Source organism: Bubalus bubalis, chromosome 6 (assembly GCF_019923935.1).
Source record: "Bubalus bubalis isolate 160015118507 breed Murrah chromosome 6, NDDB_SH_1, whole genome shotgun sequence".
Taxonomy (NCBI): domain Eukaryota; kingdom Metazoa; phylum Chordata; class Mammalia; order Artiodactyla; family Bovidae; genus Bubalus; species Bubalus bubalis.
In genome coordinates, this window is record NC_059162.1 from 111,760,840 (window position 1) to 111,788,024 (window position 27,185).

General features: G+C 46.0%; 1 protein-coding gene across 2 annotated transcripts in view; it reads left to right on the forward strand.

Moving 5' to 3' along the window:
- Positions 1-27,185, forward strand: part of CSMD2 (CUB and Sushi multiple domains 2) — a 693,817-nt gene that overhangs the window by 502,352 nt on the left and 164,280 nt on the right. For both annotated transcript variants that reach the window (XM_044945284.2, XM_044945283.2), the window contains one exon: positions 23,408-23,610. In XM_044945284.2, the coding sequence (XP_044801219.2) occupies positions 23,408-23,610 (203 nt within the window). The remainder of the gene's footprint in view (positions 1-23,407; positions 23,611-27,185) is intronic.

Consider the following 27,185-nt stretch of genomic DNA (forward strand, 5'->3'; position numbering starts at 1 on the left):
TGTTACTTTTGGATTTTTTTCTTATTCGTGTTCTGTGTATATTTGAAGAAAGGGAAAAGAAAGAAGCCCTTTAAAAGAAAGGATTTTATACATTTCTCTTACATCCTATGCATTATGCTTTCTTTCAAATAAAATATGCAATGCTTTTTTTAATTGTTTTCTTTTTATTTGTAACTCTTCCTGTTGTTAGCTGATTTGATTTAATTGGCTCTGTTTCTCCTCTAGCGATTTGATAGATCTATATCCCATTTTCATTCTGCCAGTGATCTTGTGTTTCCATTAATTCTGTTTTCAACAGTATTTATTCTGTTATTCCTGCCTCTTTATTTTGGAAATCTTGTTTTTGTTTCCATCTTTATTTCAAGAAAACTGCACTTTCTGTTTTCAGATTGCTCTTGACAGCCCACTTTTGTTTTTATCAGTGTATTGTCATCTTGCATCTCTCTGAGAACATTATTTATGTTTTTACAATGGCTCCTGTTTTTCCTACATCAGCTGCATTCTGCAGTTGGGCCATCTGGGCTGATCATTCAGCTGCGTTCCTTGGAAGAGCTGATTATCTTTATGTCCCAGTTGTCCTCCCAGTTGTCTTGCATTCGGTATCAAGTTGCGCGGAAAGCCAGACTCGGCCACCGCAGTACCTACCGCTCTCTACTCGCGCTGTAGCTTGTGAAGGTCTTCAAGTAGGCACCCTGTGCTTCAGTTCTCTTATCTGTAACTTGGCAATTAAAATAGCACCTACCACCTAAGGCTCCTCTGGGAATGAAGTGAGCTAATGTGTCTGAACACTTAGAATAGTGCCCAGGACGAAACTCCCAAATGTGGAGAATCCCCCTCCATGGGCTGGTAGGGGGTTGTTCTTTTGACCCAGGTGGCATCCCAGAGCACAACAGGTGGTAGGTCACCGCTGAGAGTCGCAAATGGCAGGTGCCGTGCTATTGGTGGGGGTAGGTGTCATGCAGGTTTTCCCTTGGGTGTGCCAGCTGGGAGGGGATGCGGCCAGCCCATGAGACTGTCCCTGGGGCTCAGACAGAGGCCTGGAGGTGCCTCTCCTCACCCTGCCCCTGCCTCAACCAAGCGCTGGAGGTGACTGGAGGAATCTGTGGTCGCCTTACCCCAGCAAGCTGGGCAAAGATAGTCCCTTTCCGGGAGTGCCCAGGAGGAACTACACCCTGTAGGTGGCTGCAGGGATTCATGGTCAGGCTGACCCAAGCAGGAAAGTGGGCCCTTCCTGGATGTGCACAAGAGTGGGCTGGTGGTGGTCATACCCGGCCCTTGAACACAGGATAGGGGAGGCATTTGGCAAAGTGTTTCTCCCTGAGAGCCAAGAATGGGATAGGCTGGCTGACGCGCTCTGTCCAGGCCTGGCAGCTAACAGCAGGAGAGCAGACCTGTGAGCTGCGACCTTCATGTCACCCCGAGCGTGTCATCAGTGCCTAGAAGGTGGAAATTTCAGCCCACGTGGGTGGGACCTCTTCTCAGATTGCAATGTTGGGTTCCAGTTTTCCTTTTTTATAATCAGTGGACCAGCTCAGATGACAACTGGAGAGGGAGGCAAAGCCTTTTTGCTCCTGATCCTCCCCTCTACTTAATGTGTCTCCAGTCTCTACAGCACACCAGGTTCTGGATCAGTTATGATTGCCACTGTTTTATAGATGGGATCACTGAGGCCCAGGAGTGACGAATGTCTCACAGTAACCCAGTGATACAGGTTTCAAGCCCATGCTGTCTGGCCCTGGTCTGCCATTCTGACCCTGGATTGGTTCCATTTAGCACACCAGGACCTTAAGTTCCTTCTCTGTGCCACGGACTGTGTGGTGCCATGCCGTGGGAAACACAAAGACCAGACACAGCCAGTCCTTGTCTGCCAGGGGTTCACATTCTAGTGGGAAATCAGGCAAATAAGCAGGTACCTCCAAGACAAGGCAGGTGCTGTAGTTAACTGCAAGTCAAGTTCAGTAACGGAGAAAAGAAAGACAAGCAGAGCTTGCCTGGACACGGAGAGGCAAACATTCCAATGGAGGGGAAGGGGAGTGAAGGCGTGAACCTAGGGGAAAGTATAGGGGATGGCCACAAAGGAGGAAAGGGCACTCGACTGATGTGGATGGGTGTGGGGAGATAAAGCTGTGTGGGTAAAGAGGGCTCTCTGCAGGACCCTGAATGCCAAGACGAGAACTCTGAATGGCTTTCTCAGTATAATGAGGAGCCACTGGAATATTTTGAAGACGGTAACAACATTCAGTTCATTTAGAAACTTGGAACATTTACTCAGTGCTGGGCATCCTGCCAGGTGCTGAGGGTATAAATATAAATAAGAAACAGTCTTTTCCCTTGAAGGTCTCTTTCTTACAGAGAGAAAATTTCTCTGTTAAGAATGGAAATAGAAAAACTGACTAAAGCTGGCTTCAGCAGATGGGGGTTCACTTTTCTCCTGGAAAAAGCATCTGATGGTCCCATCCAGCCCTAGTACAGTTGCTTAGGATGCCATTGCTTTTCTTCTTGCCCTTCCATCCGTAGGCGATCATTCTCATGGTGACCTAGTCAGCCGCTGCAGCTCCAGGGATTGTGTCTGCTGTTGTTCAGTCGTTCAGTCGTATCCGACTCTTTGCGACCCCATGGACTACAGCATGCCAGGCTTCCCTGTCCTTCACTGTCTCCCAGAGTTTGCTCAGGTTCATGTCCATCGATGATGCTACTGTGTCTGCATTCCAGTCTAAAAGAAGAGGGAAGAGGAAAGGGAGCGAACTTTCTTCCGTGTGCGTGCGCGCGTGCATGCGTGCTCAGTCGTGTCTGACTCTCCGACCCCCTGGACTGTATGTAGCCCACGAGGCTCCTTTGTCCATGGAATTCTCCAGGCAAGAATACTGGAGTGGGTTGCCCTACCTCAGGGGATTTTCCCCACCCAGGAGTCAAACCCTCCTCTGCGGCGTCCCCTGCATCGGCAGGCGATTCTTTACCTCTGCGCCACCTACAGGCGCCGTCCTACATTCTGTTAGTCTGAACGTTCCGTGCCTGCTCAGGGCAAGTGAAAAATCTATTTCGTTTTGCTTTTACAGTTTTAATAGTAAAGACAGATGAGAGGTTTGGAAATGGAATACATGTAAGCCTACCTATAGTGCCTACTTAGATTCTTGTATAATGAAATAAGTGCTAAAGTAGGGAGAAGGTACAAACACAATAGAAAGCCTTTACAAGGTCAGTCCGTAATTCCAGGTGGCAGCTTGGGCCAAGGTGTTACAGCGAGGAGGTGCTGTTCTAGCCACACATTACAGAACAGTAGTAGTTCACCGTGCAGCGTGGAGGTAAAGCGTTTCCAGGCGTGTAAAAGAGAGGAAGGGGTGGGTGTGCACTGCTGCTTCTGAAAGAGCTCGTCGTCTGGTGGTCATGATAGTCTCTCCACTTCAGGAAGTTCAGTGGCAGCAATGTGGAGGATGCATTAGCTGGAGAACCAAGGAGGAATCGAGTGTAACTATCCGAGGGGTCCTGGTTACACTCAGAAGAACTGAGTATAGGTTGAGGCTGAGAGCTCTGTGTGGCTGGCTCTAAGAAGGGAAGGCACGCAGGGATAAGACAGTCCTTTGCTGGTATGCTTTCCATAAAGAGATCTGGGGCACTTGGAGGATGGAGGAACTCCTTGTTCCTGGAAGCTCTGATTTCTGCTCTTAATGCCCATTTAGTCATAAAGTTCACATTTGGCTAATAGTCCTAGTTTGTTGATTTTTAACTATGGATGGGCTTCTTAATGATTAATGCCAGGGCAACCTGGAAAGTCTGTTCTTGGCTGTTGGTTACGAAGCAGTAGGATTACTGAGAGAAGGGGCCATGGTTTTGATTACCCATTACTGCTGCCCAGTGGAGCTTGTCTTCCTGGGAGGATGCTGGACTAGACGAAACATCTGGCTGTGCCTGAAGCCCAGATGCCCCCGCTGCAGTTTCGTATCAATCAGAGAGCAGCAATCCCCCACTGTGGTCAGCATGGCCTCCCTTTACCCAACAAGCGGGCAGCTGGCCCTGAGGAGGCAGAGGCATGAGAAGTCAAGCTTCTGTTCACAGCTTTTGCCCGGAATCGTGGCTGCAGGTTTAGCAGCTTCCAGAAGGTTTATTTTCATGCGGTGACAGTAAGTCAGACCTTAAACAGAGAAGGTCCATGTACTCACACTGCAAGAACTGACCTCCTGAAGGAACTGAACAGATAAGCACAGACACAATGGGGTATTGCTTTGTCAGATTTACGGTTTCAGCAAACCACGGAATAATCAAAAGGAGCTCCAAAGTGTTTGAAGGAGAGGATGTAGGTAACCCGGTAGGTATAAATGCAGCTTTCAGAATGGTGGTGCTCTCTGGCAATTTAGCTTCTCATAGGTTACCTCTGGAAAAAGAAACACAAACTACTTCAAATTATCCAAAGATGATAATCCAGCTGAGCTTCACTGAATACTTGAATTGGCCAGAATACATCAATTTAACTGCCAGTTTACAAGCCCAGAAATGAATTCCAGCATCTCTTAGGAAGAGAATAAACAGTTCAACCAAAGAAATGCAAACCTTGTTGGTGTGCCACGTTGGACCAGTATAAATCTCTCCCTTTCAAAAAATAAACAAATAAGCAAAAATTAAATTAAATTAAAAACTTGTGATGCCACTTAAAACATACCATTCTTTTAAAAAGAGAACCATTTTCCACTGAAAAGATTTTACCATAGGAGGCAGAAGAAATTTTAAATGGGTATGTAGATAATGCTCTATTTGGTGGGGGTTGGGGGGGTGGCGCTGAGGGGGGTGCTGTGCTGAGTCTTCTTGCTGTGTGCACTTTTCTGTAATTGTAGCAAGCAGGGGCTTCTTCTAGTTTCGGTCCATGGGCTTCTCATTGCAGTGGCTTCTCTTATTGCAGAGCACAGGCTCTAGGCACGTGGGCTCGGCAGTCGTGGCTCCCAGGCTCTAAAGCACAGGCTCAGTTGTTGTAGTGCGTGGGCTTAGTTGCTCCACGGCATGTGGGATCTTCCCCAATCAGGGATTGAACCCACATCTTCTGAATTGGCAGGTGGATTCTTTACCACTGAGCCACCAGGAAAGTCCTAGATAATATTCTTGTTTAAGCATCAGAAATAGGGAAGAGAAGTAGCAGAAAATGAATGGCAAAATGGAGGAGGAAAGCCCCTGAGCTGCAAAGACAGTGACAAAAGACAAGTGAAGAATGAAAAGAAACTAAATACACAATAAAAACTAAAATTTGTAATCACAGTATTTGTTTTATAAGAAATAGAGGCATTGAAATAGGAGACAAGCTGGAAATCTCTCTGAAACTGCAGAGAAAATGAGTGAAGGTGGGGAAATAATGAAAGAAAAGTTGCTGAATGTGCAAGACAGAGCACCAGTCCAGGCAGCAGAGATGAAGAATAATCAACAAATGGATCTATTAACAAAAAGGTGCAATAAAACACAGCTTGATAGCAAACTCCTCTTATCCTTGGTGAATCCAAAGGACTCACTGAGTTCCAGGCAAAATGAGTAAGATACAACTTGATGAATGAAACAGTTCCATTCTTCAAAAAAAAAAAAAATAGCTACAAGCATTTGACAAAACACAGCCATACAGGTATGCAATCAGCCCTCATCCGATAAAGCAGCCATTTACAACAAACAGTCAAAACTATTCCAGCCCTCTCGAAGTTTCTTCTCTGTAACATAAAAAGCCAAAGCCTTTGAAGAATCACTGATATAATATGACCAAGAGGGACAGAAAATTGCCCACTCTAGTTGTTGAAAAACTTGTAAAGACAAGGCAGCAGACCGCCAAAGTTCAGTTCAGTTCAGTCGCTCAGTCGTGTCCGACTCTTTGCGACCCCATGAATCGCAGCATGCCAGGCCTCCCTGTCCCTCACCAACTCCTGGAGTTCACTCAGACTCACATCCATTGAGTCAGTGATGCCATCCAGCCATCTCATCCTCTGTTGTCCCCTTCTCCTCCTGCCCCCCATCCCTCCCACCATCAGAGTCTTTTCCAATGAGTCAACTCTTCGCATGAGGTGGCCAAAGTACTGGAGTTTCAGCTTTAGCATCATTCCTTCCGAAGAAATCCCAGGGCTGATCTCCTTCAGAACGGACTGGTTGGATCTCCTTGCAGTCCAGGGGACTCTCAAAAGTCTTCTCCAACAACACAGTTCAAAAGCATCAATTCTTCGACACTCAGCTTTCTTCACAGTCCAACTTTCACATCCATACATGACCACAGGAAAAACCATAGTCTTGACTAGACGGACCTTTCTTGGCAAAGTAATGTCTCTGCTTTTGAATATGCTATCTAGGTTGGTCATAACTTTTCTTCCAAGCAGTAAGCGTCTTTTAATTTCATGGCTACAGTCACCATCTGCAGTGATTTTGGAGCCCAAGAAAACAAAGTCTGTCACCGTTTCTGTTGTTTCCCTGTCTATTTCCCATGAAGTGATGGGACTGGATGCCATGATCTTTGTTTTTTGAATGTTGAGTTTTAAGCCAACTTTTTCACTTTCTTCTTTCACTTTCATCAAGAGGCTTTTTAGTTCCTCTTCACTTTCTGCCATAAGGGTGGTGTCATCTGCATATCTAAGGTTATTGATATTTCTCCCAGCAAACTTGATTCCAGCTTGTGCTTCTTCCAGCCCAGCGTTTCTCATGATGTACTCTGCATATAAGTTAAATAAGCAGGGTGACAATATACAGCCTTGACATACTCCTTTTCCTATTTGGAACCAGTCTGTTGTTCCATGTCCAGTTCTAACTGTTGCTTCCTGACCTGCATACAGGTTTCTCAAGAGGCAGGTCAGGTGGTCTGGTAGTCCCATCTCTTGAAGAATTTTCCACAGTTTCTTGTGATCCACACAGTCAAAGGCTTTGGCATAGTCAATAAAGCAGAAATAGATGTTTTTCTGGAACTCTCTTGCTTTTTCCATGATCCAGTGGATGTTGGCAATTTGGTCTCTGGTTCCTCTGCCTTTTCTAAAACCAGCTTGAACATCTGGAAGTTCATGGTTCCCATATTGCTGAAGCCTGGCTTGGAGAATTTTAAGCATTACTTTACTAGCATGTGAGATGAGTGCAATTGTGCGGTAGTTTGAGCATTCTTTGGCATTGCCTTTCTTTGGGATTGGAATGAAAACTGACCTTTTCCAGTCCTGTGGCCACTGCTGAGTTTTCCACATTTGCTGGCATATTGAGTGCAGCACTTTCACAGCATCATCTTTCAGGATTTGAAAGAGTTCAACTGGAATTCCATCACCTCCACTAGCTTTGTTTGTAGTGATGCTTTCTAAGGCCCCCTTGACTTCACATTCCAGGATGTCTGGCTCTAGGTGAGTGATCACACCATCGTGATTATCTGGGTCGTAAAGATCTTTTTTGTACAGTTCTTCTGTGTATTCTTGCCACCTCTTCTTAATATCTTCTGCTTCTGTTAGGTCCATACCATTTCTGTCCTTTATCGAGCCCATCTTTGCATGAAATGTTCCCTTGGTATCTTGAATTTTCTTGAAGAGATCTCTAGTCTTTCCCATTCTGTTGTTTTCCTCTATTTCTTTGCATTGATCGCTGAGGAAGGCTTTCTTATCTCTTCTTGCTATTCTTTGGAACTCTGCATTCAGATGCTTATATCTTTCTTTTTCTCCTTGGCTTTTCACTTCTCTTCTTTTCACAGCTATTTATAAGGCCTCCCCAGACAGCCATTTTGCTTTTTTGCATTTCTTTTCCATGGGGATGGTCTTGATCCCTGTCTCCTGTACAGTGTCACGAACCTCATTCCATAGTTCATCAGGCACTCTATCTATCAGATCTAGTCCCTTAAATCTATTTCTCACTTCCACTGTATAATCATAAGGGATTTGATTTAGGTCATACCTGAATGGTCTAGTGGTTTTCCCTACTTTTTTCAGTTTCAGTCTGAATTTGGCAATAAGGAGTTCATGGTCTGAGCCACAGTCAGCTCCTGGTCTTGTTTTTGTTGACTGTATAGAGCTTCTCCATCTTTGGCTGCAAAGAATATAATCAGTCTGATTTCGGTGTTGACCATCTGGTGATATCCATGTGTAGAGTCTTCTCTTGTGTTGTTGGAAGAGGGTGTTTGCTATGACCGGTGCATTTTCTTGGCAAAACTCTGTTAGTCTTTGCCCTGCTTCATTCCGTATTCCAAGGCCAAATTTGCCTGTTACTCCAGGTGTTTCTTGACTTCCTATTTTTGCATTCCAGTCCCCTATAATGAAAAGGACATCTTTTTTGGGTGTTAGTTCTAAAAGGTCTTATAGGTCTTCATAGAACCGTTCAACTTCAGCTTCTTCAGCATTACTGGTTGGGGCATAGACTTGGATTACTGTGATATTGAATGGTTTGCCTTGGAAACGAACAGAGATCATTCTGTCATTTTTGAGATTGCATCCAAGTACTGCATTTCGAACTCTTTTGTTGACCATGATGGCTACTCCATTTCTTCTGAGGGATTCCTGCCCGCAGTAGTAGATATAGTGGTCATCTGAGTTAAATTCACCCATTCCAGTCCATTTCAGTTTGCTGATTCCTAGAATGTTGACGTTCAGTCTTGCCATCTCTTGTTTGACCACTTCCAATTTGCCTTGATTCATGGACCTGACATTCCAGGTTCCTATGCAATCTTGCTCTTTACAGCATCGGACCTTGCTTCTATCACCAGTCACATCCACAACTGGGTATTGTTTTTGCTTTGGCACATCCCTTCATTCTTTCTGGAGTTATTTCTCCACTGATCTCCAGTAGCATATTGGGCACCTACTAACCTGTGGAGTTTCTCTTTCAGTATCCTATCATTTTGCCTTTTCATACTGTTCATGGGGTTCTCAAGGCAAGAATACTGAAGTGGTTTGCCATTCCCTTCTCCAGTGGACCACATTCTGTCAGATCTCTCCACCATGACCCCCCTGTCTTGGGTGGCCCCATGGGCATGGCTTAGTTTCATTGAGTTAGAGAAGGCTGCGGTCCTAGGGTGATTAGATTGACTAGTTTTCTGTGAGTATGGTTTCAGTGTGTCTGCCCTCTGATGCCCTCTTGCAACACCTACCGCCAAAGTTAACAGGTCCTAAATCCTGGAGCCTATAAACATTACCTCACTGGGGAAAAGGATCCATGCAAGATGTAGTTAAATCAAGGGTTTTAAGATGAGGAGATTATCGTGGGTTATCTGGATGGGCCCTAGATGCAATCATATATATCCTTATAAGAAGGGAGCAGAGGAGATTTTATATGCACAGAGGAGAAGGTGGTGCAAAGACAGACAGACACAGAGATTGGAAAGATGCAGCCTCAAGCCAAGGAATGCTGACAGCCACCAGAAATTGAAAGAAGCAAAGAGCAGGTTCTCCCCCAGAGACTGGAGGGAGTGCAACCCTGCTGACACCTTGATCTCAGCATGCTTGCATGTGTGCTAAGTCGCTTGATCATGACCCCGTGGACTGTAGCCTGCCAGGCTCCTCTATCCATGGGGATTCTCCAGGCAAGAATACTGGAGCAAGGAACAAACTCTCACTGAGTCACCACATTTATGGTACTTTGTTACAGCAGCCACAGGAGAAACTAAAGCAGATGTAATTTTTGGCCTACGGAGATATGTAGGGGAAAACTATACTAAGAATTGAAGACCATGAAAGACAATATTTAATTTGAGTCTCTAGTCCCTGCTTATATTATTAGTGGTTTGATAGTTGGAGGAAATCAGAGAGGAAAGTCAAGTCTTTTTAGCTTTTTTGTCTTACATAAAGGAGAATGAAATGTTGTATTATTTTTCTTCAATTTGATAATTAGAGAAAATGCCAGTTTAGGGATAGTTTTGAAAATGTTTAAAGATGCCTAAAGTAGAATTAAAAACAAAATGTATATTTTGCAAATCACTGAAGGAAGTGTGAAAACCAAGACATGTTACCAAGAAAAAAGGAAATAGCAAGAAAACATAATAAACAAAAAGCATAAAATAGAATGGAAATAAACCTATATTAGTCAGCAGTAATAGTTAGATAACCCCCAAATCTCAGTGTTGGACTGAGCTCCACCAGTCTTCTGTCCATGGATTCTCCAGGCAAAAATACTGGAGTGGGTTACCATGCCCTTCTCCAGGGGATCTTCCAGACCCGAGGGTCGAACCCAGATCTCCCACATTGAAGGCAGATTCTTTACCATCTGAGTCACCATGGAAGCCCAATAATTAGTTGATGTAACAAACAACCCCCAAATCTCAGTGTTTTAACACAGTTAAGGTTCATTTTTCACTCACTTCACAATCCCATGCAGGGAGCAGGGCACTGGGTATGTGTGGGCGGGGATGCCTCCTCCACAGAGTAATTCAAGGCTCTAGGCTCCTTGCACGTGAGAGCCTCACCATCCTCCAGTCCACCCTCAAATCTGGCCAACGGAGCAAGGGAAGAAAAAGCGTCAGAGAGTGGAACAAATTTGTTTAAGAGTCAGCTCTTCCTCCATTTCCCATTAACCAGAACACATTTCCCAGCTCACCTAATTATCAGAGAGGCTGTGCCCAGGAGGGAGAAGAAGCACGAGTTGATGGACACAGAACACCGTCACTGCTGGAAGAACAAGCGTATCAGTTCTGATAATGAGTCTGAATTCCCTTTTGTCTGACCACTGCACGGTGTGAGGTAGGAGAGATGGGAAGAGAAGAGGTGGTCCCTGGAGAGGCCAAGGCTGCAGGAGCTCAGGCATGGGAGGAGAGAGTGGGGAACGATCGAAGGATCAGCCTAGAAGCAAGGTCTGGTGGGAGAGCAGGGTGTAAGATTGAAATGCTGAGCTAAGAGTCTGCAAAAGGAGTGGGTGAACTGATGTGTGGGTGTCCCAGAGGCAGGCCCCGAGGGGAGGGTACCCAGGAAAAGGAAGCCTCTACAGTTACGTGTGGAGCATTTACTGACCAGCCTGTGGGCAGGGAGGGAGCTGTAAGGAGCCATGAGCTGGTTCCATGTTGTAAGAAAAAGATTCTCAAGGTACGTAAAGGAGAAAGATGCTGCTAAACAGAAGAAACATAAAATATGTAAAATTTGAGGCAAAGGAATAGCCTGAAAACACATAAATAAAGAAGTTGCTATATAACACGGGGAGCCCAGACAGGTGCTGCCTACATATAGGGCTTTGCTAGTAGCTCAGTGGCAAAGTATCTGTCTGCTAACGCAGGAGACGCACACACACACACACCCATAGACAAAATAAAATGTGATAAAATGCTTAGTCCACAGTTATGCCAACAGTCATGGATCTTTATGCACCAAATAACCTAACAAGATGGAGAAGGAAATGACAACCCACTCCAGTATTCTTGCCTGGAAAACCCCACAGACAGAGGAGCCTGGTGGGCTACAGTCCATGGGGCCGCAAAGAGTCGGACACTTCTGAACGACTAATACTTTCACTTAACCTAACAAGAAAACATAAAGCAATATCTGTCAGAAAAACAGGAAGAACTTGACAATCACAGAAGACTTTAATGCGTCTCTCTTAGTGGAGTCAAATAAATAAATAGAACTAAACTGGAATTTGTTTTAGGTGATTTTACCATTTTTTGATTTTATGCTATATATCAGACAGTGCTAGGTACTTTATGATAATGTTACTGCCATTTTACAGAGAAGTAAACTGAAGCTCTGCCAGGTCACTCAATTAACTATCAAGTACTAGTATTAAATGTCTGAACCCAAGTCTTTGACTCTGTAGCCACTTTGTTAGAGCCTCTTGAGAAAGCAGAGCTTCATTTCATGGAAAACATTTCTTCCAAGAAGGACAAAGACACTCCAGCCCTCAAAGAATCCCTGATGCCTCCAGGGCAGGTTCTGGTTAATGATGGGCAGTCGGGGAGCCTTCATGTACAGGGTGATGATGACGAGAGAACAAGTGGCCCAAGATTACTTGGCAAGGAAGAGTGAGATGCAGGGCAGCAGCTTAAGTGCTGCGTTTGGGCAGCCCTGACCTCCCAGAACGCCAGTCACTGCAGCTCCTTCAGTGACCTAAACCCTGTTCTTTCACTTCAGAAAATAGCAAACGAAGAATCTTTGTGTCTGCTGAAGACCAGCTGGCAGCAGGAAAGGAGGGCCTCTGATTTTGCTCTAGACACCAATGCGTGCTTTGGGCTTTGGTCCGTCTTCTCAGTGTTTGCTCTTTGGATGGCACGATGCTTTCATTATTATTGTCTGCTATTATCATCATGGTTTAATTGTTGGTTTGCACTGCCGTAGCTCAGAGGGGGGCATTTTGTAAAACAAGTATTATTTTCTTTTTGTAATTTCCAATATCACTGAGGATAATTTAAGCTGCATTCTCATCTGGGGACAGGAGTGATTTCTGATCCCCTTCCCCTTGCAGCAGCTGTTCTTTCTCATGCTGTTTTCCCCTGATGATCTGTTGTTACTACTGTTCTTGGTACAGCATCCACTGGTGATGACTTGAAAGCACCCGAAACCCTTTTTGTATTCTGGGTCTAGTTGGAAGGCAAGTGATATCAACATAAAGATGCTATGATTTTTCTTTAAGTCTTTTCTCATTTATGCATCTTTCTAATATGTGATGGATACAAATGATGGAGGTGGGAAGCACCCAAGAAACGCCCACTGTTTCAAGTTTCCTTCAGAAACTGAAAGCTGAAGATCAGACTCGAGTTTGCCTGCAGACAACATCTGAGGAGTGTAGCCTCCTACAATGACAATTCAGTGCCCTCCTAGCTTTTGAGATGAAAGTTCTGGCAGGGTTGAAGCTGAGTGTCATGAACCTTACCCACAAAGCCCAGGGGGAGTCTTAGTGGTAGACTGGTGGGCAGAGGTAAGGGAGTGAGGGTCAGGTGGGGACCCCCTCACCTGGGGACCTGCTGTAAGGACCCTGTGGTGGAAAGTGGGACTCTGTAGAAAGAAACCCCAGAACAGGATTGGTCCTGCAGTCCTGGCACCCTGGAGTTAAAAAGAGTGTCAGCCAATCAGAAATGAAGATCGAGCCCCAAAGAGAAAGCAAGCAGTTTCCAGGCAGCCCCCAGGAGAATGGGAAAAAGACCCGCGGGGTCAGTGAGCTGAGCTGTTGTACTTGTCGGCTATCGAGATGTCCCAGGCTGCACGCCCAAAGGCCCTCCTTTGTGGGAAAGGGGCTCCCAGCTCTCTACCCCCAGCCCTACCCCAGCACCATGGAAACTCCTCTCTCCAGGACCCCAGGGGCCATGCCTACCTTGCCTTCATTCACAGCTCAGACAGCATTGTCCTGCCCTGAGACTGTCTCCTCTCCTGACTCCCCGGGATGCACCTTTTTCTGGTTTACCTTCTACCTCCTCCACTCCTCATTCTGGGTCACCTTCATGGGTTTCTCTTCCTCTGTTCATCCTTAACACTCTGCATCTCCAGGACTCCCTTCCCTGTGTGCAGCTCACACTGCCTACTCATTGGGTGGGTTTGTCCTAACCCACAGCTTCAGGTCTCACCCACCTGCATGCATGCTCTTGTCTTCCTGATGAACTTGTAGTGTCCCGAGCGTGCCCATCTCCCCATCCCATCCATGTCCTTGAGCAGCCTCTCTTCTCTGCCTGACCATCCCCTTTCCTTCTTGACAATGCCTTCATCTGTTCAAGTCCTGTTCATCTCTCAAGACTCAGCCTCGTTGTTCCCTCTTCCAGGGGCCTTGCCTCACCCCTCGGCCTGAGGTAGGGGCCTTCTCTTCACCTGTCTTTACCATAGTGCTTATCACACCACACTTAGGGGCAGAAACAAGCCATGTTCTTGTCTGTATCACCAGTTCCCGGCATGTGTATGCACCCAGCACCTGCTATCCGTTGATTGGATGTGTGAATATCGGTCAGGAGACTTGTAGAGCTGTACTTGGAGAGTGAGAGACCATGGCCGCAGCATCTATGTGTCTCCTGGTTTTAAACAAAGTCGACTCTGGCCCAGGGTCCATGCAGCTTGGTCCTGTCTCTTTGGTGGTGATAGGATGCAAAAGACATAGCTGTGAGATTCCAGGGGCTGGATGTAAGTGGTAAAGGGAGATGTCAGAACCTGTAGTGAAATAAGAAGTATCTTCCTTAGCATATTGGATTGAAGCTGCCCCTCGTCAAGTGATACACACAGCAAGGACTGTGGGTGAGTTTGGCTGAACTGTGGGTGTCCCTGAACGCTGATGAGCCATTCATTCATTCATTCTTCAGTTCAACCAAACCAGAAGCTTAGTGTAGATTAGGCCTGGTCCTGGGTACTAAGGATTCAGATGTGAAGGAGACACAAACACAAGCTTTAAGGAACTCAGCAAGACAGGTGAGTAAGACAGGCTGGCTCCGACACACAGGAGCACATAGAGGGAGCATCTCACCAGACTGGGGCCCCGGGGAGGATATGGAGAAGCCAGTGGAAAAGCTCCCTAGCTGGAGGTGGGGTATCTACCAAGACATGGTAGTCAGATGGTGTATTAGTTCACTAGGGCTGCTGTAACAGACTAAACGACAACAGAAGTTTATTTTCAAACACTTCTAGAGCGTAGAAGTCCAAAACCAAGGAGTGCATCAGGTCACACTGCCTCTGACAGCTCTAGAAAAGGATCTGTGTCATTTCCCAGCCCCTGGTAGTGAGCTGCCAGCAATCCTTGGCCTTCCTTGGCATGTGGACACATCTCTCCGATCTCTGCCTCCATCTTCACATGGTGTTCATCCCTGCATCTCCTCGATGCCTCTGTTTTCAAATCTCCCTCTCCTTTCTCTTAGAAAGGCATCAGGCACTGGACTCAGGTCCCAGCCTACTCCAGATCTTAACTTGATGACATTTACAAAGACTCTATTTCCGAATAAGGTTACATTAAGAGGGACGGGGGATGAGGATTTGAACAGGTCTTTTGGTGGGAGACCTTGCAAGCCGCTACAGGTGGTGTGAGGGCACATGCAGGTGTTGGAAACATCTGGGCAGAAGGAAGTCCCCAGAGCCAGAGAAGGAAAAGAAATGCGTGAAGACTGAGAGGGAGAGGAGGAGGCAGTTATCTCCTAGGAAGCCTGCCGATACTCTATAGGCAAAGATGAATGACTGGTCAGATACGCGGTTCAGAAAAATCAGCCTGCCCTGGGGGAAAAGGTGGACTGAAAGGGTAGCAAAGAGTCTGGGTGCAGGAAGGCCAATTACTAGCTTGTCTGTGTCTGCCTGTGTAACAGCGTTCTCTCTCTCTCCCAATCATCTTCCTCTCTCACTCTCCCTGTGCTTTGCTTTTCTTTCTCCAAAACTGCTTCAAAGACATCTCCTCCTTGAAGTTTTCCTTGCCTCTCTCAATTAGGAGAAGACAACGAAAGGCCTTTGGTGCCAGACAGACGTGGTTTGAATACCACCTCTGACCCTATGAGCTGTTTGATGCACCCCTGGCCCCCAGCAAGTCATCCCAGTTAACCCCTGGGGACTCTAGTTCCCGCCTCAGCAAGACGGCAAAAAATAGGCTCCAGCGTACAGGCTTGTCACGAGCACGTCAGACAATATGCACAAAGTACTTGGCATGTAGATTTCCAGCACAGGATCAGTTCTCTTCTTCCTCTGGTTATTTCTATGGCACTTCATTTATCCCACACACTTAGCACCTCCTGCACGTATTATTATGTTGTGTGTGTCTCTTTCAATAAACAGCGGCAGCCTCCAGGGCAAAGACACAGCCTTCCACGTTCGGCAGCTCTCAGCCCAGAGCTTGACGTGCATGCCCCTCCCTCTTCCGTGCCGGGCGTTGTGTCTGAGGCCCAAAGAAAGGAGTGCACAAACAGGCAAGGCGTCAAGATGAAGGATCACCTTCCCATAGCTCGGTGGGCATGGGATCCCCAGACTATTTTCAGTATGGAAGAAGCCAGAAGGAGACTGGATGGTCACCTGCAGGCAGGCTGCTTAGGCAAACCCAAATGTCTGCTTGGGTCTAGAAGTACCCTTATCAATGACAGCCTCTAATTAGCATTTTATTAGACTTGGGTTTCTATGGGATGAAAAATGTCTTCAATAAGAGTCTTAATACACGTGGTTGGCTTGGCAAAGCCCCTGACTAGCTTCAAGGATGTATCATGAAAGAGGTCACCAGCACCCGGAGTAGCCCCTGAGCTAATTTCCCTGCCTCCGATGTTGCCCTTACCAGGCTGTTCTTATTTGGCTACAGGAGTGATCTTCAAATGAGAATGGGACCTTGGAAGGCCTCAGCTTAAAATCCTTCCAGGACATTCCTTCATCAATTGAATAAAATCTAACATTTTCTCCAACCCACAGGCCCCAGCAGACCTGGCCTCTGCCTGCCTCTCTTGGGCCAGGGACAGCCTCGATGGCCTTTCTGCTGCTCTGAGGCTCCAAGCTGCTTCCCTTTCAGAGCCTTTGCCCACACTGCCCTTTATCCACTGAAAGCGTCCTCCCACCTCTTGCCCTGTCCAGCTCGTCATGTGGCTGCCTCCCTTTGAGCCTTTCCTCTTCCTTAAATGTCACTTCCTTGGAGAGGTCTTCCTGGCCAGCCTGTCTAACCTGATGACTCTAACTCGGTGCTCTGCTGTTTCCTCCATTTCACGTGCCATCAGCCGTTCCGATGGGGTTGTGTGTGCAGGAGGATTGCCCATTTCCAGAGACAACTGAAAGAGGGCACCCTGTCTGTCCTCTTCGCCTTTATCTTCCAGCACCCAGCATCCAGAAGGTGTTTATATAAACAAAGGCAGCAAGAGGTCTGGAACTTCAGTTTCTCTCCTCTCTGTTGCCAAGCAGCGTGGCTTCTGCTTACAGAGGACCTCAGGGTCCTCCTCCGCCTTGGGTCTCCCCCTCTCACCTCTGTTGACCTCATCAATGCCAAGCCTTTGACTTTGTCTGATTATCAGACCAGTGAAGCTGAATGCAATGAACTGGCGCTTTTAATTCCAGGTCTTACATATCAGCCCCTTAACCTTATGTCTGGCTCACATGTAAACTATTGATCACCGATGGGGCCAGGCTGGCTCTCGGCACAGCCTCTTCCTTCTGAAGGGGCAGGCAGTGTTGTCGGGGGAAAGAGAGGAAGTGCCAAGGTCTGACCTGGACTGTAATTATAGAATGTGGTTCTGGCTTCCTCTCTGACCAGCCCTTGACCTTGAGCCAGTTATTTAATTTCTTAGAACCTCAGTATTCTCATTTTTAAAGAGGATATGATGCTACCTACAAAGTAAAGATACCCATGAGGACTAGATGGGATCAGCTGAAACTGCCTCGTACACGGTGGTTGTTGTATAAATATGTTTTCTTTCATTTCTGCTTAGTCTTCATAGTCTCCGTTTTCACACGTCTCATCAATCTGGCCCCCCTGAGGCTTCATTTATTGATCCTTCAGTTCACTCACTCATTCATTCCGTTATTCACCCTCAGGGACCTCAGTCGGTCTCTAACCAGAGAAGGATTAAACACAAACTCTGCCAGCTAATCCTGAGGTCCCTCTCAATCCAGCTCTGTCCCTATAACATCCTCACCCCACCCCGGAAGTCCAGTGTGGGAATCCCCGTTCTTCCCAAGCACCTTAACCTCCCCTCTGGGTCTTGTTTGTGTTACTGCATCCAAAGAAGACACCCTCCCTTCATGCCACCCAGACTCCTAGCCTCATCTCCTCCTCCATCCCCTGACACGCCTGGTCCGTGAGAACCTCCCTTCCCTGAGAATGCGTGCAGCACTGCCACACGGCTGCCACACGGCTGCCACACGGTCTACCCCAGGGGTGGTGTCGATTTCCCAGTGCATCACGGACCACGGAGGAAGCAGAGAAGCCGGGGGCAGCTTAGCACAGCAGGGAGGACACTGGTATGATCTGCCTGCTGGGGGGGCTCCTTCTCCCGTTCAGTCAAGTGTGACGGCCCAGTCTTCCGACCTGTTGCGCAAGAAACACCTTGAAGAGAAGCCCCTCTGTCTTCACTCCATCAGAAGCCCTTGGAGGGGAGGCCTGCCAGGGGGCCTAGAATATGGCCATCGAAGAAACCCCCACAGCTCTGGTACTGAGGAGGCTCCACTGGTACCTATAAAAGGGTTTATCTCGGAAATCCAAGAACTAGCTTGAATCCTGCTGGAACTTAACTGGTGACTGAAAGCAAGAAAGACACACACGTATCCAACAATAAATAAGTAACTGGTAATTAAATTCCACTCACAATGGAGCTGAAAACTAAAAAAATGAATTTAAGAGGAAGAGTACAAAGAGGAAAACTATGAAACCTGACCAGAATACATAAACTAAGCCCTAAATAAGTTAAGGCATCTACAGTGTTCTCGGCTGGGGAAAATAAGTAAAGATATCAGTTTGCCCAAATCCATCAATAAATGTGTGCAGTTTCAACCATAGTATCCATGGGATTGGGAGAAAGGGTAAATTGAAAGGGTAATTTGAAAGGGTAAATTTGGGAAATTAGCTAAGAAATTTGAGGGAGGGAGGAAATATAAAGGGGAGCTTGCTTTGTAAGAATCATCAAAATATGAGACTGAAAACTGAAGTCAGCCAAGTAGCTGTGCTCAAGGTACCTCAAGTTGAATTCTGTTTCGGCCGAGGAGGGAGCCCAGGAATGGAGAAGAGTCTAGACTCAGACCCCATGGTCAAGGTTTCAAACCCACTGAGAGAGAGAGCCTGGATACCCAGTCACAGGTGTTCTTCATTCAAGTACTCGCGAGCATCCTTGGAAGGGTCAGATCTAGCCCAGGTAGTGGGGTACCATGGTGAACAGGACATGGCCCCACACACGAAAGTCATGTTCTTGTTGGGGAGAGGGGTAGTGAACAAATCAATAAACTAAGGTTCAGTTCAGTTCAGTCGCTCAGTCGTGACCGACTCTTTGGGACCCCATGAATCGCAGCACACCAGGCCTCCCTGTCCATCACCAACTCCCAGAGTTTACTCAAACTCATGTCTATCGAGTCGGTGATGCCATCCAGCCATCTCATCCTCTGTCATCCCCTTCTCCTCCTGCCCCCAATCCCTCCCAGCATCAGGGTCTTTTCCAATGAGTCAACTCTTCGCATAAGGTGGCCAAAGTATTGGAGTTTCAGCTGTAGCATCAGGCCTTCCAATGAACACCCAGGACTGATCTCCTTTAGGATGGACTGGTTGGACCTCCTTGCAGTCCAAGGGACTCTCAAGAGTCTTCTCCAACACCAAAGTTCAAAAGCATCAATTCTTCGGCGCTCAGCTTGCTTCACAGTCCAACTGTCACATCCATACATGACCACTGGAAAAACCATAGCCTTGATTAGATGGACCTTTGTTTGTTAACAAATACTAAGAAGGAAGCAAGCTGAGCATTTAGATAGAATATGGAAGAGGTTACTTTGGGTAGGTAGCCCATTTGGGAAAATCATGAACCTATAACCCTTAAAAAATTAAACTATACAACTTCTGAGAAAATATTAAAGTTTTGCTTTTTAATCATTGGGAGAAGAGGGTTTGCCCAAGCCTATCATGACATTCAGTATCCTTAAGGGAAAATATTAACATACTTGATTACATAGAATGAGTAACTCCTATACCAAAAAGGACACCACAAGCAAAATTTAAAGGAAAAGGGACACCAGATGCTAGAAAAAATGTTAGCAACAAATATATAAAAAGTAATATATGTATATAAGGATAATAAATATTTTAAAATTATAATGTGTGAACAGAATTTATAAAGACAAATAACTCAATTAAGATGGATAAGAGGTGTGAATATATACAAATGACCAATAAATATATGCAAAGATATGCAACCTTACTAAATTATCTAAATTTAAAACTCTAGTGCAATTCCATTTCAGTTTAGCAGATGGGCAAGTATTTTAATATAGAATATATTTACATTGTAATATCTGATGTTTGTAAGGGGAAGCTTAGAGAGAAGAGTCGTATGAACACTGTTCAGTGGGAATGTAAGTTGACACAATTACTTAAGAGAATAATTTATCAGCTTTTTTATTAATAATTTTAAATATATACCCATTCACCCCCAAATTATTCCTACAATGCAACTGAGATCTTAACATAAATGAAAACACTACATAAAGATGGGCATGTTCCTTGCAGTATTATATGAAATAGTGAAATATAGCCAAACAGATGTAGCTCTCTATTATATAGTATTAAGTGAAGAAAGTTACATGAAACTATGTAAAATATAGTCCCCATGGTGGGGGGATGTATGTGTGCACATTGAAAAAAATCTGGAAGAATGTGCCGCAAACCTAAAATCAAGTGGAAAGTTCTAGAGAACAGATTGGTTGATGTGAGACTTTTTTAAAATTCAGGACATCTGTATATTGTTAGCCTTTTTCTGCCTCAAGCATGTCTTATTTTTATAATTTTAAAAGACATTTTTAAACAGATAGATATAGTGATAAGTGGAGAGAATCTCTGGTGACTCAGCAGTAAAGAATCCATAAGCGAATGCAGGAGACCCAGGTTCAATCCCTGGGTCGGGAAGATCCTCTGGAAAAGAAAATAGCAACCCACTCCAGTGTTCTTGCCTGGAAAATCCCATGGACAGAGGAGCCTGGCAGGCTACAGTCCATGGATCGCAAGAGTCAGACACAACTTAGCAGGCAAACCACCAACAGTGATGAGTGGATTGGATCCTGGAACAGAAGAAGGACATCAGTGGCAACACTGGTGAAGTCCAGATCAAGTCTGGAGTTGAGATCACGGTAATGGACCCGTGTTGGTTTCTTAGTTGTGACAAATGTACACAGGGAAATGTAAGATGTTAACAATGGCAGAGCTGGTGAGGGGTCTGTAAGAATTCTCTGTATTATCTTTGCAACTTTTTTGTAAGTCTCAAATTATTTCAAAAATTTTTTTTAAAAATGATTAGGAGAGAGAAACAGAGAGACAGGCTGGTATCCAAGTTTTACTCTGGGATACAAAGATGTAGGCTCACCCTTGCCCCCACTGCATCTGGACCAGCTCCCCAAAGATGCTAACGTTACCTATGACCTTTGCTCCCCACCACACACTTTTTTTAAGACTTAGATTTTTAGAGCAGGTTTAGGCTTCCAGGTGGCTTGAGTGGTAAAGAATCTCCCTGCCAATGCAAGAGCCACAGGGGATGAGAGTTCAACCCCTGGGTCGGGAAGATCCCATGGAGGAGAAAGTGGCACCCACTGCAGTATTCTTGCTCAGAGAATCCCACGGACAGAAGAGCTTAGTAGGCTGCAGTCCACGGGGCCGCAAAGAGTCAGACACGACTGAGCAACTGAGCATGCACAGGTTCACAGAAAAACTGAGAGGAAGATGCAGAGATTCCCATTGACCCTCTGCCACACACATGCGCAGCTTCTCCCGTTATCAGTATCCCCCATCAGAGCGGCACATTTGTTACAACTGATGAACCTATACTGACACATCATTATCACCCAAAGTCCATCGCTGACATTAGGGGTCACTCTTCATACCCATTATTCTAAAGGTTTGAACAAACGTGTAATGACATGTATCCACTATTATAGTATCATAAGAGTATTTCCACTGCTCTAAAAATCCTCTGTGCTCACCAGTTCTTCCCCTCTCCCTGACCTAGCCTCCGGCAATCACTGATCTTTTTGCTATTTCCTTAGTTCTGCCTTTTACAGAGTATCCTATATTTGGAATCATACACTATGTAGCCTTTTCAGAATGGCTTCTTTCACTTAGTAATAAGCATTTAAGGTCCCTCTATGTCTTTTCATGGATTAATAGCTCGTATCTTTTTAGGGCTGAAAAATATTCTGTTGTCTGGATGACCATAGTTTATTTATCCATTCACCTACTGAAGGACATCCTGGTTGCTTCCAAGTTTTGGCAGTTGTGAATAAAGCTGATCCAACAACAGTATGCATATGGTTTTGTGTAGAAATCAATTTTCAGCTCCTTTGGGTAAATACTGAGGGGCACAATACAATCCAGAGATCATATGGTAAGAGTATGCTTAGTATTGTAAGAAACTGCCAAACTGTCTTCCCAAGAGGCTGTACCATTTTGTCTTGCCACGAGCAGTGAGAGTCCCCATTGCCCCACACCCTCATCAGGGTTTGTCCGTGTTCTGGATTCTAGACGTTCTAATGGGTGTGTAGTGCTATCTTACTGCTTTTGTTTTCATTTGCATTTTTCAATGACATATGATATAGAGCATCTTTTCATATGCTTATTTGCCATTTTTATTCATATATCTTTTTTGGTGAGGTATCTGGTAAGGTTTAGCGCATTTTTAATCGTATTATTTGTTTTCTTACTGTTAAATTTTACACATTTGACTCTCCATATCTCCATATTCAGGATCCACAGATTCAACCAACCTCAAATGGAAAATATGGTGAAAAAAAAAAATCCAGAAAGTTCCAAAATGCAAACTTGAATTTGCCCTGCACAGGCAACTGTTTACATGGCATTTACATTGTATTTACAACTATTTACATAGCACTTACATTGTATTAAGTATTGCAAGTAATCTAAAAGTTTTTCAAAGCATACAGGAGGATGTTCTATGCAAATACTAGGCCATCCTGTATGAAGAACTTGAGCATCCTCGGATTTTAGCATCTTGTTATCTTTTGCAGAACAGCAATGTTTGATTTTAATGAAGTCTACCTTATCCCTTGCTTTCTTCATGAATCTTGTCTTTGGTATTGTATCTAATATTATATCACTATAATCGAGGTCATCTGAGTTTTCTCCTATGTGATCTTCTCCGAGTTTTATAATTTTACATTTACATTAGGTCTGGAATCTATTTGAGTTCGTTTTTGTGGAGGGTGTAAAGTCTGTGTGTCGATTCATTTTTGCACGTGGATGTCCAATAGTTCCAGCAGCATTTGTTGAAAAGGCTCTCTCTGCTCCATTGCATTGCCTCTGCTCCTTTGTTAAGGATCAGTTGACTATATTAATGTGGGGCTATTTCTGGACTTTTGATCTATTTGTCTGTTGTATCACTGACATCACACTGTCTTGATTAATGTAGCTTGCTAGTCTTGACGTCTGGTAGTGTCAGTTCTCCAGACCTGGTCTTCAATACTGTGTTGGCTCTCCCAGGCCTTTTGCCTCCCCATATAAACTTTAGAGTCAGTTTGTCAATATCTACAAATAACCTGCTGGGATTTTGACCGAGTATTTGTTTTTTTCCCTGACTTTGCCTTCTCAGCATCCCTTTCCAGACTAGACTCAGGAGTGAGGTCTGGGGACTGCTGTGTAGAGTTGGGGAGACAGCAACAGGAAGCTCCATAATAATAAACAAGATGCACAAAATCTAGCCTCCCTCCCTCTTGTCCCCGTTTCTAGTGACCCCCAGTGGGCAGAGCAGTCTAGATGGAAGTTGAGAGCATAACTGCCGGACATCGCTTCCTGTTCCTTCCTGCAAGTCTTTCTTCGGTGTATGACTTGCCCTGACCGGAAACCACTGGAAGAAAGGGACTGAGCCCTGCGTGACCACCTGCCTCTTCTCTCCATGCAGGCTCCACTTCCTGGTGTTCGACACGGAGGAGGTCCATGACGTTCTGCGCATCTGGGATGGGCCGGTGGAGAGTGGGGTCCTGCTGAAGGAGCTCAGTGGCCCAGCCCTGCCCAAGGACCTGCACAGCACCTTCAACTCCGTCGTTCTGCAGTTCAGCACCGACTTCTTCACCAGCAAGCAGGGTTTCGCCATTCAGTTCTCAGGTCTGTGCCCACCTTCCTCCACCTGCCTCCATCAGTCCTGCCTCGACCTCCCGTCCCCCTCCCTCAAGTCCCCTCTTTCCACCATCTCTCCACTCGGGTAAAGATGTTTGTTGAGGATCTGCTCTGTGCCTGGTTTATGGGCAATGCTGATACTAACATTCATGCCGAGCTTACTCTAAAGGGGAAGACAGGCAGGTGAATAGACATTGACATGCCAATTGACGAGTATGTGGAGAAAGAAGTGTGAACTACAATGGTCACCTTGGAACATCAAGGAAGATGTTCCAGGAAAGACGATGCTCAAGCTCTGACCCAAATGATAAGTAGAAGTTACGGAAGAATAGACAGTATTTCAAGGAGAGCGTGGTCAATTATGACGTGGGTTTAGAGTTACCATGTAGTTGGACTTGCAGGATTCCTGGGTCCTTATCAGATGAGTAAGAGAGAAAAGGGCATCTTGGGTGTGAAGGGCATGTGAAGAGGTGCAGAGGCAGGATTGTGGGCTCCAGATGTAGAGGGTTGTCCTTGGCTGAAACCTGGAGTGTGTGGAGGAAGGCAGGGCAGGAATAAGCTGACAGTGGTTTGGGGCACAGTCACGGAAGAACTGATCTGACACATCACACGCTCTGATTCTTAGTTTAGTGCAGATCTCAGTAAGGACTGGGAGCCAAATATGAGTAATCTAAATTCAATTACTTATGTACTGTGGTAGCCAAGTATGGAGGAGCATCACAGAGAACTACCAAAAATGGGCAGTGCTCAGACATCCAAGTCCCGATATGAGCTCGCGTCTGTGATGGTCCTGCCTCTCCTGCGATGCATCATCTCATATCCTCTGAAGTGCCTCTTCCATCACTCATCTCCCTGCACAGGTGACTCCGCCTCTGTCTATGTTCATGTTTAGTATACAGCAGCTGTCTCATTACCATCTCCTTACTCCACGGTGGGTGTGAGGGGGTGGTTTCCATGGTGATGGCCAGAGCAAGGCTGTGTGGCACCTGGGCCGTGGCTTTGCCTCCACTTTCTCACCTGGTAGATAGATCAGCTAAGGGTGGTTGGGTATATCTCTAGCACCAGTAAGGCTGTAATGGCATTACAGAGCCTACTTCCAGCTCTTTTAGGCATCTGTCTTCCCCATGGAGACCAGCATTTAGCAGTGTGGGGTGGGGGGCTGGCACACATGAGGGTCTCCAGGACCATGTTCCTATGTACTTAGTAACTTGCCCACTTAACATTCACGCCAGCTGCCAGCCTCGTGAGAAATAGCTCCTTGTGGGATTCACTGGGAGTCTTCGTACTGGAAAGCCAGCACCCACTTACCCAGCGAGAGGGCCCCTGGTGCTCACCCAGTAGCATTGAACTGACCTAAGGTTAGAGTCCCACTGTGGGGCCACAAGAGTCATTTTAGATAAGCATTTCCCGACATCTGTCCCCCTGAGGTCCATGGGTAGTTCACTGGTATTGCAAGAAAAGGAAGTCTGCCTGATCAAATTACGTCAGGAAGGTGCTTAGGTTGAGCCAGACCTAAAGAGATTATCTGTAATTTGGAGCCTCCGAGAACATCTGTTCTGCTAATGCAGATGAATTCGCAAGGTGTCGGGCAGGTCACAGTTCTCAAACATATTTTATCATGGGTGACTTTTTCCAAGGCAATCTCAAAAGACTAGCATTTCATGAAACAAACTTTTGGAGATTGCTGGCATCCGCCATAGAAAGCTCTTCCAGCAGTAAGGCAAGTGGAATGCTAAAGAGACAGCTCAGTCCTTTCACTGGGGAAAGGAGAATTAGGAATAATTAAGCCAGATATGTATTTTCTCTGTGTTGTTGCTGATGGGCACGGTTTTACAAAAGGCCCATCATCGTACTGGCAGATTTCCCCCACGGATTTGCGATATCTGACCTCCAGCGTGTCTTCAGGCTTGCCACGTGGGCCGGAGTCCCTGGGCGCTCCCGTGAGCCATGCCTTCACCCAGCAGCTCCAGCTACTTTCTCACACACTGCTCAGCTCATAGATGCTCTCTTCCTCCTTCAAGGTTCATCTCAGATTCCACTTCTTCCTAAGCTCCCCATTCAGAATAAATTGCTGTCCCTTCTGGCACCCCCAGCACTTCTTTTTCTTCAGCACATTGCCAATTCTAGGCACTCGGCCTTGCCCCCAGGGACCTGGCCACCTACTTGCCAGCCCGCAGGAAACTCTTAGGGGGTAGGGGGCCACCTTGTGCCCCCCATCAGACTCCTGCAGCAGGAGCCCACTCACTACTCAATGGACCACTGGGTACATGAAGACATGAACAAATGGATGGTTTTCTCTTAACACAGGTTTCCCTAGGCAAGTCACCCTGAGTATCACTTAGGTCCACAAAGAGAGGAGTGGGCAGAACTATGTGGTCTAGGCTCCAGGAAGGCCGTGCCAACCTGGCCTGGCGTGCCGGTATACCCGAGGTCTGGGAAAGGTCACCTTCCCTGTTGCCGTCATCACTTAGCAAATACCAGCACTGCTCTAGGGAAGAGGGAACGGCTCAACCCATGTTCACGTTACCGTGTGTGTTTGACAGGGAATTGTACGGAAATGCCAGGGATGATTAGTGCAGGCTTGGCTTTATTGAGTAAACACGACTGTGTAACATCTAACATCCTGTCTGCACCGCATGGATCCAGCCTCTCCCTGGGGGCTTTGCTGAGCAGCTCACATTCAGAAGCATGAAAGGGAGAAAGTGAAAATGAAGAAAAGGTGAGAGGGAGCCCTGAAGGAGAGGCACGCGTAATCACGGCCATCTATAGAGCCAGCACCACCCTAAACTCTCTGCGACATTATCTCTTATAATTTTTACAAAACCCATAAAGCACGGGCATCATTATTAATCCATGTTGCAGATGTGGACTGTGGGGACCAGAGAGGTTTCTCATGCAAGGTCATCTAGAATTAATAAGTAGAAGAGCCTGGGTCACATCCCCTGTGTCTGATTCCCAAACCTAGGCCCTTAATCATCGCACTCCATTGCCTCCCCTGTATGGTCAGAACAGCAAGCTATTTTTCTTCCAGAGAATCATTTACATGTATATGCTGTAAAGCTGGAGTTGAAAGCTAAGTCTGTTTTTAATTGGGAAGGGAGAAGATTGGTTCTTGTTTGGCTTTATAAATAAATTCAGTAAGTGTCTGATGGTGACGGTTTGTTCATTTATTTATTCACCCAAGAAATATTTACTGAACACCACTGTGTGCCGGGTACCACTCTAGGCCCTGGAGATACAGCTGGAAGCAAAACAGCCAAGGTCTCTGTTCCCATCGTAATGCACAAGTGAGCTACAATAAAGAGGAAAGCACGTGAACTGGCAAGATGATTACAGGTTGTGCTATGAAGGGAACACAACACGGTAACGTGACAAATTTGATGAAAGGGGTGAAAGGGTAAGCCCAGAAGAAGGTGATCAAAGAAGCCTGTCTGAGGAGAGGATGCTGGAGCTGAAAACCGAATGACAAGACAGAGCTGGCATAGAAGGATCTATGGCACGAGCGTTCCAGGCAGAAGGGGCAGCAGGTGCAAAGGCCCTGGGGGCAGGGATGTCGGGGAGAG